The sequence below is a fragment of the Paroedura picta genome, chromosome 8 (assembly GCF_049243985.1).
Source record: "Paroedura picta isolate Pp20150507F chromosome 8, Ppicta_v3.0, whole genome shotgun sequence".
NCBI lineage: Eukaryota > Metazoa > Chordata > Lepidosauria > Squamata > Gekkonidae > Paroedura > Paroedura picta.
Window position 1 is genome coordinate 7,035,778 of NC_135376.1, and position 13,175 is coordinate 7,048,952.

The following is a 13,175-nucleotide window of genomic DNA, read 5'->3' on the forward strand; positions in this document are numbered from 1 at the left end:
ACTGAATTGAATACTAATTCATATACATTTCATTCAGGTTATGTTTTATATGGGCGGCAGATGAATTTAACCCAGATTTATGTTTGAAAACACAATCAGGCAGGGCTGGCTGGAGGTTTTGCCAAAACAGGCATTGCCAATTTCGGCTTCCACAGTCATTTGCAATTAACGCCTTCCCTGCACTGAAGTCCTCAGCAGACAAGGGTGTCTTTCTCAGCTGACTTTCTCTGTTGGGCTCTGTGGATGAGCAGTTTCTAATCCCAGAACCAGGAGGCAACATCAGGGGAAGGCCTCGGCCTCTCTGCCCTGTTCCTGGCCCTCCAGAGGAACTGGCTGGCCATTGTGCGAAACAGGATGCTGGACTAGAGGGACCCTCCCTGATCTGATCCAGCAGGGCTCTTCTGCTGTCCTCACGAAGGCCTCAGCCTCTCTGCCCTATTTCTGGCCCTCCAGAGGAACTGGTTGGCCACTGGGTGAGACACGATGCTGGACTAGAGGGACCCCTGGTCTGATCCAGCAGGGCTCTTCTTATGCTATAATGAAGGACTCAGACTCTAAGCCAAGTTGGTGGTCTTCCAGAAGAGCTGGTTGGCCACTTTGAGAAAGAATGCTGGACTAGAGGGACCCTCAGTGGTCTGATCCAGCAGATGTACTTCTGATGTAGTTATGAAGGCCTCAGCCTCTCTGCCCTATTCCTGGCCCTCCAGAGAAACCAGTTGGCCACTGTGTGAGGCAGGATGCGGGACTAGAGGGACCCTCCCTGGTCTGACCCTGCAGAATTCCTATGAAGGTTTTGGCTTCCATGCCCTGGCATAGGCAGTCTAGAGCAACTGGTTGGCCACTGGGTGAGATGAGATTTTGGACTAGACAGACCGCTGGTCTGATCCAGCAGGGCCCTTCTTAAATGCGACCAATCAGCACTAGTTTTGAACAGAGGAAGAAAGGGTAGGCTTACTGGTGCAGGCGCTGTCAGGGGGGTCGGTGTCTGCCCGGAAATAGTTGCTCCAGCACGTGCAGAGGGTGGCCGCTCCAGAGGTCGTCCGGCTGTTGCGAGGGCAAGGAGCACACAGGCTTTCCCCCTGCTTGGACTTGAAGGTTCCCAAACCGCAGGCTGGAAAACAAGAGGAGAGCGTTTAGTTCCCGGTGTGTGTTGAGAATGCCAGAGGGGCTTACAGGGCGGAATATCACAGTGGGGTCCCAAATCCTCATCGGTCAATCGACTACCGCGCTGAGCCGCTTGGGCTAACACAGACCAAGCTTTCTGGAAAAGACCGCAGGTCAGTCACACAGAGCAGGGGTAGTCAACCTGTGGTCCTCCAGATGTTCATGGACTACAATTCCCATGAGCCCCTGCCAGCGAATGCTGGCAGGGGCTCATGGGAATTGTAGTCCATGGACATCTGGAGGACCACAGGTTGACTACCCCTGACACAGAGCATTTCTGAAGGAATCAACTCCTACACTTGGGCGTAATTTCCCTACAGTTGCAAGAGCCCCCCCCCCGGCCACTGGCAGAGCTCCAGGTTGGGAAATTCCTGGAGATTTGGGGTGAAGCCTGGGGAGGACAGGGGACCTCAGTGGGGTGCAACGGCACAAGTCCACCCTCCTGAGCTATAAAAAGAGGCACTGAGCTATAATTCCGTGGGATCTCCAGGCCCCACCTGTAGGTTGGCATCCCCACGTTTACCCAAGCTGCAAAACAAGGTGGCAGAATGGATCATCTGATTTCGGACAAGAGGCCGGGGGCCACGAATGCTCCTTTCTGCTCAAGCAGCAAGAATCCCGCAAGCAGAAAGCCAGCACGGCGCTCTAAGGGTGGGGGACAGACTGATGGGCTCACCGCCTACCTGCAGAGATGGCCTCTTGCACAAGGCCCCACTCCAAATCGGCCTCCCCTGCTTGTCGACTGAAGCATTACCCCCAATGCTATTGCATAGAGCAGTGGTCCCCAACCTTTTTTTGGCTGGGGACCGGCAGGGCGACGGGCGCGCATGCGCGGCCGTGCATCGCGCCCGTGCACCCGGGCTGCGCATGCATACATGCGCGCTGTGCAGCCAAAATCGTGCGTACGCGGCACTTTTGCGCATGTGCGAAAGTACCACACGTCCGCGAATTCGGCCGCGCAGCATGCATGTGCATATGCGCGGCCCTTATTCCCTCCCCCCATCCCGCAGTAAGAAGCTTCCCGGGCCACAAACTTGCGGTCTGGGAAGTTTTTTACTGCGGGGGGGGGGGAAGAGGGAACCACGGCCCGGCGCCATGGCCTTTGCGGCCCGGCACCAGGCCGTGGACTGCAGGTTGGGGACCACTGGCATAGAGGGAGCCGCTGCATCAAGCTGCCAGATGCATCTCCATTTTCATTCGCTTGGAAATTTAGACAACCCGTCTCAGTGACGGATTCCCGGAGCGCTCGCAGCCCCAAGCCAACCACTCAGTCTCCAGCTCCTCGTTTCATAAACGAGTTGGGGCCTACCTTGCAGGCTTGTTGTGAGGGGAAAGAGAAAAGACGGCAAATTAAAACCTACACGCTGTTTGTGTGTATGGATGGAGCCTGGGGGAGACAGGAATTTCAGAGAGGTGCAGTGCAACCTCCAGGGGACCAGATCTCTGCAGTTTGGAGATGAGCTCTTATTCCGGTGACCCCCAGGAATATCACAGGATTTGGGACCCTCAACTCAGTGTTTTGTTCCTTGGTTTGATCATCTCACCTGAAGGCTGGCCTCCCTAGCGTGGACAGAGATCTTCACAAGCCTTTACGATCCCCCCTCCCCGATTTAAAACACACACTTCCCCGGCCACATCCCCACGATGCCTTTTTCGACCTGCTTCTGCATGCGTGGCGGAGGAATCTGCCGGTTAGGACATTCGACGGCTTTAAATCTCTTTTTTGCTTCCAGAACGTTTTTGTTTCCAGAACCCCAGAAGCTGTGGGGCCTGCCGGTGTCTTCGCTGCGTCTGTTCCATCAACCGCAGGAATCCCGACGGGAGAGAGAAGCCGCTTGTGCGGGCATCCCTGCTGGCCTCCCTGAGATGCAGCGACAGCATCTGAGCAGCTGCGCTGGGCGAGCTGCCTGGCTGAAGTTTCCTATTCACCCTCCAGTCCCCCGGGGCCTGGCGCAAGCGGACGGGTGCCTGCTGGCCTGAAGGGAGGGATTTCTCCAGCCCTTTCCCTCCCTCCCACCTTGTCACCGCAGACGATGCCACAATCGTCCAGTTGGCATCCTTTCCAAATAAACCCCAGAGGCAGATGCAAAAGGGAGCAAAGGGGAGCTGGCAGAATGCATTTAATATCGCGGTGGCTGCCATCTTTGATTGATTCGCGTCGATCGATGGATCGACAAAAGCATTCACGACTGATTAAAGCCTGGCCCCAGGGCTTCAGCGGGATGGAGAGCGGCAAGAGCCAGGTGCTGTGCAGACAAAACAGTCAGGCTCCACCTGATTTGAGGTTGCCAAATTTGCATTGGGAAACTGCCGGAGATTTGGGGGTACAGGGACCCCGGTGGGGTGCAATGCCACAGAGTCCCCCCCCCCCCCAGAGCAGACATTTCTTTGGGAAACTGATCTCTGTAGCATGGAGATGAGCTGTAATTCCAGGACATCTCCAGGCCTTACCTGCAGACTGGCAAGCACACCCAAATGGCATTCCTTGGCATGAAGGTCAGGTTTCGCCATCTGTGGTTTTTTGTTTATTGTTGGATATCCTGTTTTTTAAAGGGGGTTTATCTGGGTTTTATGATGGACTATTGCAGGGGTGGGCAAACTGTGGCCCTCCAGATGTCCATGGACTACAATTCCCATGAGCAAATGCTGGCAGGGGCTCACGGGAATTGTAGTCCATGGACATCTGGAGGGCCACAGTTTGCCCACCCCTGGACTATTGTAACCCGCCACGAGCCAGCTCCAGGAACAGCAGGGAATAAATCATGTAGCAACAACAACAACAACAACAAAGGAAGCAGAATTCTAGACTATCAGGCTCCGGTCTGCACATCCAAAGGGGGAACGTTCATGCTTTTGAATGCTCCCCATTAAAAAAAACAAAAAACCCGACTTTCTCTATGTATGAAAAAAGCACACCCAAGAGAAAAGGTAAACCTGGAAATCTACTTTATATGTGAGTTCACCCCACGCAGGAAGGTTTGAATATGGTGGGAGAGCTTTCAGAAAGGACCGCTTCTCAACCAACAGTCCGAAACGGTTCGTCCAATTCCGCCGCCTCGTTCGGCATCCTCTGTGCATGGACTCCTCTAGATTCTCCCCCCCCCCCCTGGGTTTGTAACCAAACCCAGCAAAAAGTCTGCATTTCAGCCAAAAGCCTTCTAGGGTTTCTTCCTAGCATTTATGAGCGTTTAAACTGGCTCGTGTTTGGAAATGCTTTCGCAATGTTATAGCAAGAGGGGATATTCTATACGCTCTCTTTCAGAAGTGACTTCAAAATGTTCCCCCCACACACACACCTTGTAACTTTACCACAGAGATCCTTGTTGATTCTTTCCTTTGCAACCCTGCATGCTCTCTGAAAAACCACATGGCAGGACCTGAGCACAGATTTCCATAGATGGCCTGCCAAAGACATTGATTTTGAAAGGTCGGGGAAAGGGCAGGAAGCTGCATCCATTCCTATTTAAATTTAATCCACCAATGGATAAAAGGTCAGGGGGCAGGAGTGATCATCTATTGAAAGCTCAGGGCTAGCAACCTTCAGGATGTCCTTCAAACTACTGCAAGAGCAGAGGGGAGGGGCCATAGCTCAGTGGCAGAGCATCTGCTTGGCATGCAGGAGGTCCCAGGTTCAATCCCTGGCATCTCCAGTCCAAAGGACCAGGCAGGATGTGATGTGAAAGATCTGGAGAGCTGCTGCCAGTCTGAGCAGACAATGCTGATCTGGATGGACCACTCAGGAGAATGCAGGTTCTTTTAGGGGAAAGCCTCTGCTTTGCATGCAGATGTTTGGTCCTCAGCACCTCCATTTAAAAGGATCCTGGAGAGTTGATGCCAGCTTGAGCAGACAATACTGATCTTGATGGACTAATCGGGAAGAATCAGGTTATTCTAGGGAAGGGCTGTGGCTCAGTGGAAGAGCCTCTGCTTTGTATGCAGAAGGTCCTGACATCTCCAGTCCAAAGGACCAGGCAGGAGGTGACCTCAGCCTGGGAACCTGGAGAGAGAGAGAGAGGCTGCCAGAAGAGTAGACTATACTGATCTTGACAGATGTACACCACATGAGTTGGGCCAATACTAAGGTGACCAGATTTTAACACTTGGTAAAGCGGGACAACATTGACCATGGGGGGGGGGGGTCTTGATTAAAAATTTGGTCTATATGGAGCAACAAAAAGTTTCATAGAACGCAAAAATAGTATTGTAATATATATATATATATATATATATATATATATATTTAATTTCAACATAAGTAGAATCATAGAATCATAGAGTTGGAAGGGGCCATCTAGTCCAACCCCCTGCTCAACGCAGGATTAGCCCTAAGCTAATTAAGTACAATTGGCCAGGTGCCCCCAGATGTCCCTCCAAAAGTGGGACAATCTGATCACCTTAGCCAATGCTCCTGCTACCAAATAGGTCTTAATTCTTTAATAATGCTGCGGCCACACACGGGGCCCAATTATGTTTTCCGGGCCTGTGCTCCTGACTAGAGGGAGCATCTCTCCCCACTGTGAATCCAGGGCCCAGGCAGTCAGGCGACCAGGCCTGTGTTCCCGAGCAGGAGACAAAAACCACGTAGGCGAAGCTTGAAACTGTGAGAAATGGTGCCAATCAGCATAAACGCGCTTCATCTGCATGCTTTTAATCGGTGGCGTAATCCGCTGATTTATTTCACGGCTCCCTGAAGCTTTGCGGGTAGCAGAGGCAGTCGTGGGGAGCGGCTGAAGAAAGAGGAGCTCGCCTGCAAAGGCAGGGGTGCTGAAGCTGGGTGGGGAGCCCAAAGAGAGAAACAAATGGCTGAAAAGAGTAAGCCTCTGGTGGGCCGAGATTTCGTTTAAGCAGGCCTCGCTCCGCCGCCAGTGCGCTTTCCCTGTTACCCTGAGGACCAGAAACTTGCTCCCTTTCCCACAAACATTTCGGTTTCTGGAAGGAGGCCGCCCATCCTGTGCGGCGAGTTCCGATTTCGAAACCTGGTCCGGCCACGCAGATTCCCACCTTCTAGCAAAACACGCGCAGCCAGCTTGCCCATCGCCGGACGAGACTGCGGAGCGGTAAACAGGAGGCGTTGGAAGAGCCCTCTCCAGGCGCTGCCTGCCTACATCAGGGCCCGGCCCGAATCGGCTCACCCCACGGATCGCGGCTGCCGGGGCCAAGGCAATGGCCCTCATCATTAGGGCTCTCCGCAGCCACAGGAATTCGGAGACGGGTGCCAAGGCTGTGCCGAAACCGGAGAAGGGAGACTCAGGAGACGGCAGCGCTGAGCTCTGATCACAGGAGCCCGAGCCCCCGCAAACCTTCTCCCCCTCCCCTCCCCGAGCCACATTACCATAGAGATCCCTGTTGATTCCCCCCCCCATTTCCTTTCCAGTCATTCAGTGGGTGGGGGAAGCAATTAGAAATATTTCTTCTTCATTGCTTCCTCCTTCGCCTTGCGCCAAGTTGCAAATGGGGCTGGCAGAAGGCTTGAACAAAAAAATACTGAACAGGCTGGATAAAGATTTGTCAAGACAAACCCACAAACACGGAGAGGAACCTGCAAGGACTTGCAGGGGGCATTTCGTTTCCCCGCTATTGCCTCTCCCACCCTGTTCCCTCGTTCCCTTTCCTGGCACCCCTGCAGTCTCTTCCCCTTTCCCACATTCATCAGGCTTTGAAAAACTGGGGCCCTTGTGCAGAATATGGGTGGGGAGCAGAGCTGTGGACACGCCCACTCGGGGCCCCTCCCCTTCCCACCCCCTCCGGGGCCACCACTGGCCATTTCGGGAGGGGGTAGGGAGTCCACAAGACCATTTATGGTCATATCACCTGATAAACATTTAACAAATTTAAAAAAATATCTAAAATTAATGAACTCCCACCCATAGAGAAAACCCTTCTAGGGGCGTCAAGAAACCCCTGATGTACGATCTGGGAGACCCGGGTTTGAATCCCTACCCTGTTAGGGAAGCTTGGCTGGGAGGACACATCAACTCTCAGCTGGACCTGCCTCGCAGGGCTGTTGTTGCGAGGACACAACGGGAGAGGAGAGAACAACGTAAACCCCCTCGGGCAAGGAGGAAGAAATCCTTTCTGGAGCCGCGGTCAAGAAATAACCGCATTCCAGCTGCTCCTTCAGCTGTTCTCCCACAAGCAGCTGCTCTCTGAAATGGGAGCCGGTGGGGTGGGGTGGGGAGAGCAGATGTGCCGTCCCCCCCCCTCGAAGTCTTGGTGAACCTGTGGGCACTTTTTGAATTTTATAGGGGCACACAACCAACTGGCTGCATGGGGAGGGGGCCAGAGTTCAGCTCCCCTTGTCTGCGTTTCTCTAACAACAGTGCATGTTCTCCCCGCTTCTGGGATATTCCCTTATCTTACAAATCCATGCCCATGTATCTCCAAATTTTGGAGACACACCGGTTAAGAAGAGCATTTCTAGTAGCTCGCTTAAACATCTTTCCCTCAAATGTCACCCGAGGTAGATTTTTGAAGATCCCTCCTCAGATCTTCCCTGACACGTTGTACCATATACTTCTGGTGTGTCCTAAGTATGAAATATTTCGTCCCCCGTTAGCTAATTATCTGAAGAAATTGAAATTGAGCTGTGTTAATGAGAAACACTGGATTAAAATGATACTAAATGCGAGGGACACGGCGACTATTATAAAAGTGGCAAAGTTTTTACTGGCAATTTTAAATGAAAATCTTTTAGGATAGATTTTACATCTGAAACTGTTTGAAATTTTAATTTTATGCTTTGCAATTTTATGCCAATAAAGGTACTCTGAATCTGAATCTCTTTACAAATGAAGCCCTCTTTACATGTCCCTGAGACGACTGCATGAAGAAACAACCACCTCCTCCCAAATTGAGTCATGTTTGACCCTTAAGCCGGGCGAAGGCTGCTGAAACGGCAGAGCAGAGAGAAAGTTATTGGCTTAATTTTCTGCGGTGTGCTCAGGACCGTGTGGATAAAACAGGAGACAGGCGTTCGGATCAGGAGCCAGCTGTGAAATCTTGGTTTTCTGCGTCAGTCCCCCAACACCGCCCTGACCCGGACGCCCAGGCTAGCTTCATGTGGTCAGCTCTCAGAAGCCAAGCAGGGTTAGCCCTAACTAGCAACTGGATGGAAGACCACCACCGTGGAAGCTGAGGGTTGAACCCCCTACAGGAGGGGAGCACTAGGAGCATGCCCCTCAAAAAATCCCTAAAATAACTTAGAGGTATTTTCCATTATTTTATAAGCCGAATACAGATGAGAGAATCTGCTTTGGCTATCCGTATAGCTGACCCAAATAAAAGCTGTTTTATGTTTTTTTTCAGGAATATGTAGCTCTACCAGCTGATCTTTTCAGGTCTGTGTGTGTCAGCAAGAGAGTATTGGAATTCGGGAATACGAGGCAATACCATTATATACCCGAATTTGAAGAAGAAAATGAGTTGGTTCATAGATACCACGTTTTCTATGCCACTTTTCTCTACCCGAAGGAGTCTCAAAGCAGCTTCCAATCGCCTTCCCTTCCTCTCCCCACAACAGACACCCTGTGAGGTGGGTGAGGCTGAGAGAGCCCTGAGATTACTGAAGAAGAAGACTTGGATCTTATATGCTGCCTTTCTCTACCCGAAAGAGTCTCAAAGCGGCTTCCAATCGCCTTCCCATTCCTCTCCCCACAATAGACACCCTGTGAGGTGGGTGAGGCTGAGAGGGCCGTGATATTACTGAAGAAGAGTTGGATCTTATATGCTGCCTTTCTCTACCCGAAAGAGTCTCAAAGCGGCTTCCAATCGCCTTCCCTTCCTCTCCCCACAACAGACACCCTGTGAGGTGGGTGAGGCTGAGAGAGCCCTGAGATTACTGAAGGAGAGTTGGATCTTATATGCTGCCTTTCTCTACCCGAAAGAGTCTCAAAGCGGCTTCCAATCGCCTTCCCATTCCTCTCCCCACAACAGACACCCTGTGAGGTGGGTGAGGCTGAGAGGGCCCTGAGATTCCTGCTCGGTCAGAACAGTTTTATCAGTGCCGTGGCGAGCCCAAGGTCACCCAGCTGGCTGCATGTGGGGGAGTGCAGAATCGAACCTGGCTTGCCAGATTAAAAGTCTACCCCAAAATGGTTGGATACCAGTGCCTGAAAGGGTCTATGGAACGCTTAATGAGGTTTTTGAAAAAGGCCAAATTTCCCTTGGAGCCAGGAGGGAGCTGGGAAGTAGGAACCGTGCAATCCTGAGGTTTGCCCCCGATCTCTGAAACACAGACAAGGGATCCGACCCGCAACTCCTCTGCATTGGCCCTTTTGGACACTCTACAATGGGAATGCGTTGGCGTCTCAGAAGCGCTGCGGAGACGAAAACAGCGCCCACGTGAGAACGCGGAGGGGCCGCACGGAGACTCTCGGCCAGCCCGGCCCAACGGCGCACGCCAAGAAAAAGTGAGCCAATTCACGAAGATGCTTCTGCAAAGTTGGGATCTTCAGACCCGCTTGGTCTGGAACGATATCCCCCCCTGGATGACCCGAAAGGTTTTTTACGAGCAGTGTTCCGAAACCGATACCAAATCCTTCCTCCTGTCTCCGGGGCCGCGGCTGAGTAAGAATTCTGGAACCCGGGACGGAGTTTTGAGTCATGAGGCTCTCAAAGCTGTTTGGCATCTCTGCTCAGTTCCTGGCCGGTGGGACCTGGCCTTTGACAACCGGGAGGGTTCAGCCAAGAGCAAAGAAGCCGGCGCTGAGAAAACAAACCCATATCTCAGGTTCTTTCTCTGCTGTTGCAATTCTCGCAAGGCAGAGCTCCTTGGCCGGCTGGCCCAACCAGTTTGCCGGAGAATTGCTTCAGCCGCCTTCAGTCGGCTCCCTTGATCCAAGGGGTGCTGGGGAGAGATGGCTTGATCCCGACGCGGGCCCTTGAACACCCTCCTCAAAAGCTAAAGACCGACTCTCCCTGACTTGGCAAAACTGCGCCTGGGCTCTTCCATTGCTCACATGACCAATGCCAAAAAAAAAAAAAAAAATCCCTGCATGTCAAAAAGTTAACATGTCAGGGAGAAGGAAAAGCGGTAACCATTTCCCCAAGCACTAGTTTTCTGCATGCAAGGCTTTTTTATTTTATTTTTTTGTTATGGAGGAGTATTTTATCACGCGAATGCCCCATCTGCAGTCAGAAGTGATACAATGAAAACACAGATGTCTGATGAATAGAGCATCAAGTCTCGGAAGCTTATAACCTGAAGCTCCGGTTGGTCGCTAAGATGTCACTGGACTCAAATTCAACATGGCTGCTCACCTGAACTTTTCTGGAGTTGCAGGCAAGCAGAGCGGGAGACAATCAGCTGTGAGCCGGCAGCCAGGAATATCTCCTGCACATGCCCCACAGAATGTGATTGACAGGACTCTTGTCTCCGCCCCCCAATTCATCCATTCCAACGATTCATATGCAAATGAAAATTCTGGCCAACGTTGCCTCAAGTTCATTGGACGAGACCAAAGATGCCGTCCGGGTCAAGTGCCAAAATATCTTGGCCTCGCCTCGCAGAAACATGTCTTAATACCTCGGAAGGTTGTATAGGTTGGAGATGCTGATGGGAAAGATTGTGACTTCTGCCTCCTCTCCTCTTTCAGCCAGAGGTGGAGAAGCCGGAGAAAGCCAGCCCAGCACAGCTGATAGGGGCTTTCCAAGCAGAAGGAGTCAAGGATCAGCTGGGGAGGGGAAAAGGAATGTCTGCACTTGGTCCGCCTCAGCCCCAAAGCAGTTGTGTTGACACTCTCCGCACAGCGAGGCCGGGATGGAGAGTCCGTCCATCTGGTGGCTAGAACGGACTCCAAGAGTCTTTTGGCAGCCAGAATCCCCCGCTGGGGCGTGACACCTGCCCTGCGCAGCGCTGAACCGAAATAGCCTGACTTCGGGAGCCTCCTCTCGAAAGCCCACAAACAGCCTCGTACATATTTATGGGTTGAGACCCATCCAAGGAGCAGGCACCGTTTCGGAACACGAACATTCAGGCATCGCATGCGGCCTGAAAAAAATGTACAAAAGCTAATCAAAAGGCCCTCTGTGTCCACCAGTAGCTGCATATTTGCCATCGCTGAACTTTGATTAGCTGTCTCCTGGGCATTTTTTTCCTTTCTGTCCCGCAAGAAACTTCTGAGCGGGTTTACAAGGATGTGGTGTGGACACGGTGCTCCTGATCTCTAACCAGGGTTTGGATGGAGGGAAAGTGGAACCGGGAGTTCTCCCAGAATTACAGCTAGTTGCCTGGTTACAGTGGTCTCCCCTGGAGAAAACGGGTCAGAGTTAATTAATTTTAATGTATTTTTGAAATGTGTTTATTTATCGGGGGCTATGACCATATACAATCAGGTTGACCTGCCTCCCCCCTCCCACAATGGCCAATGATGGGGCTGAAGGGGGTGGGAAGGGGAGAGGCCCCGGGTGAGATTGTACACAGCTGTACTTCCCAGCCCTTTTCTGCATGATCGTGCCACTTCTGAGATTTCTCAAAGCCTGAAGAATGTTCCAGGGGTTTCTCAATGGTAAGAAAGTTGAGAAAGGTGTACATGGGGGAAAGCCCTACCTGGTCCCACCCACTTCCTAAAAACACGGTAATGATAGGCACCATGGCGCCCATGAGCACCTGGTTGGGGACGTCTGTTCTAGGTTATTCCTAGTAAGAAGCTGAAAACAGGGTTTGAAGATGGCTTGTGAGGCCCCGGTTAAGAGGGAACCCTGCTGAAGCATAAGCCATTTATTTGTTTAGAAACCTGTGCATGCCACTCCCCAGAGACTGACTCAGGGCAACGGACAATTAAAGGAAAAACAATTAAAAATGCAGATCGAAACAATAAGTCATAAAACAGTTCAATAACGCGAACCTCGCCAGCCATAAAACTATCCCAGTGTACACAGCCGTAAACCAAACGGCCAATAAAATCCACAATGTCTCAAACATCCGAAAACAGTCATAGAAGCAGAAAGGCTGCTCATAAATACGTCACGCAGGCGGGGATGTGGGCAGAAGATCATAAAAATTAATAAATCCAAAGCCGGGAGGAAACTCCCATTAAACTCTGGATAAACAGAAAGGGTTTAGCTGGGAAAGCAAACAGTGATCAGGATCGGGACCTGTTGGGCTTTAAGGGGGAAGGCCATTCATGCACAGGTTGGCTCTACTTTAAAGGCATGGTTAGAATTGGTGCAGACTTTTAACTAGATACTTGGTGGGGGGACTCCCATGCAAATGGGAAGGGGGTGCTTGTGTGGCTCAATGGCAGAGCATTTGCCTGGAGTGCCAAAAGTCCCAATCATGGAAGGGACCTCGAGGGCCATCTAGTCCAACCCCCGCAGAATGCAGGAAATTTGCAACTACAAATAAAGTCAAGAAATAGTGCTTTTCTGGGGAGGGGGGGGGGGAGAATTCCTTTGCTTGAAAATTTGCTCAGCTGCAGCAAATTAGGGCAGAAGCCGTGGGCTCAATGACTTAACAGCTGTAGAGAGGTTCGTCAGACTTGAATCTGGGAGACCCAGGTTCGAATCTCCACTCAAAGCTTTCCGAGTGACCCGGGGCCTGGCACACTCTCTCAGTCTAACCTCCCACACAGGGTTGTTGTGAGGATAAAACATAGGAGGGAGAAAATCTGGGGGTAGAGACGTCGAAACAGCGCCGAGAGCCCTGAAGCGCCTGTGGCCGCTTGGCAGGTTCGTTCGCGATAACTTTTTATCTTCCGATTAAGAGGCGCACAGACAGCCTGCGCCAGCGTTGGTGCGGTGCCAGATTGCCTGGGATTCCGCTAACTCTGCAGCCTGCGTTTTCGTGTGACACAACGCGTGGGGGTGGAGGTGGGGGGGGGGCGCGAAGGTTCTCCCGGTTATATTGCTGAGCTGATCCGATGTCAGGGATGTGAGGCAACCCTTCACCACCACCCACGGAGAACAGGCGGGTCTGACAGCAGGAAAGGGCTAGGTCGGGCTTGATTCCACCCCCAGCCGCTTCTGGCAGCCAGACCCACCTCCGCACCCCTGGGCAGAACTGCTCACAGCAC

At 52.0% G+C, this 13,175-nt stretch overlaps 1 protein-coding gene across 1 annotated transcript in view; it reads right to left on the reverse strand.

Annotated features, from left to right (window-relative positions):
• The window catches only part of EPHB3 (EPH receptor B3), a 106,433-nt gene that overhangs the window by 16,159 nt on the left and 77,099 nt on the right, over positions 1-13,175 (reverse strand). The window contains exon 4 of the mRNA XM_077348255.1: positions 956-1,111. Within this exon, the coding sequence (XP_077204370.1) occupies positions 956-1,111 (156 nt within the window). The remainder of the gene's footprint in view (positions 1-955; positions 1,112-13,175) is intronic.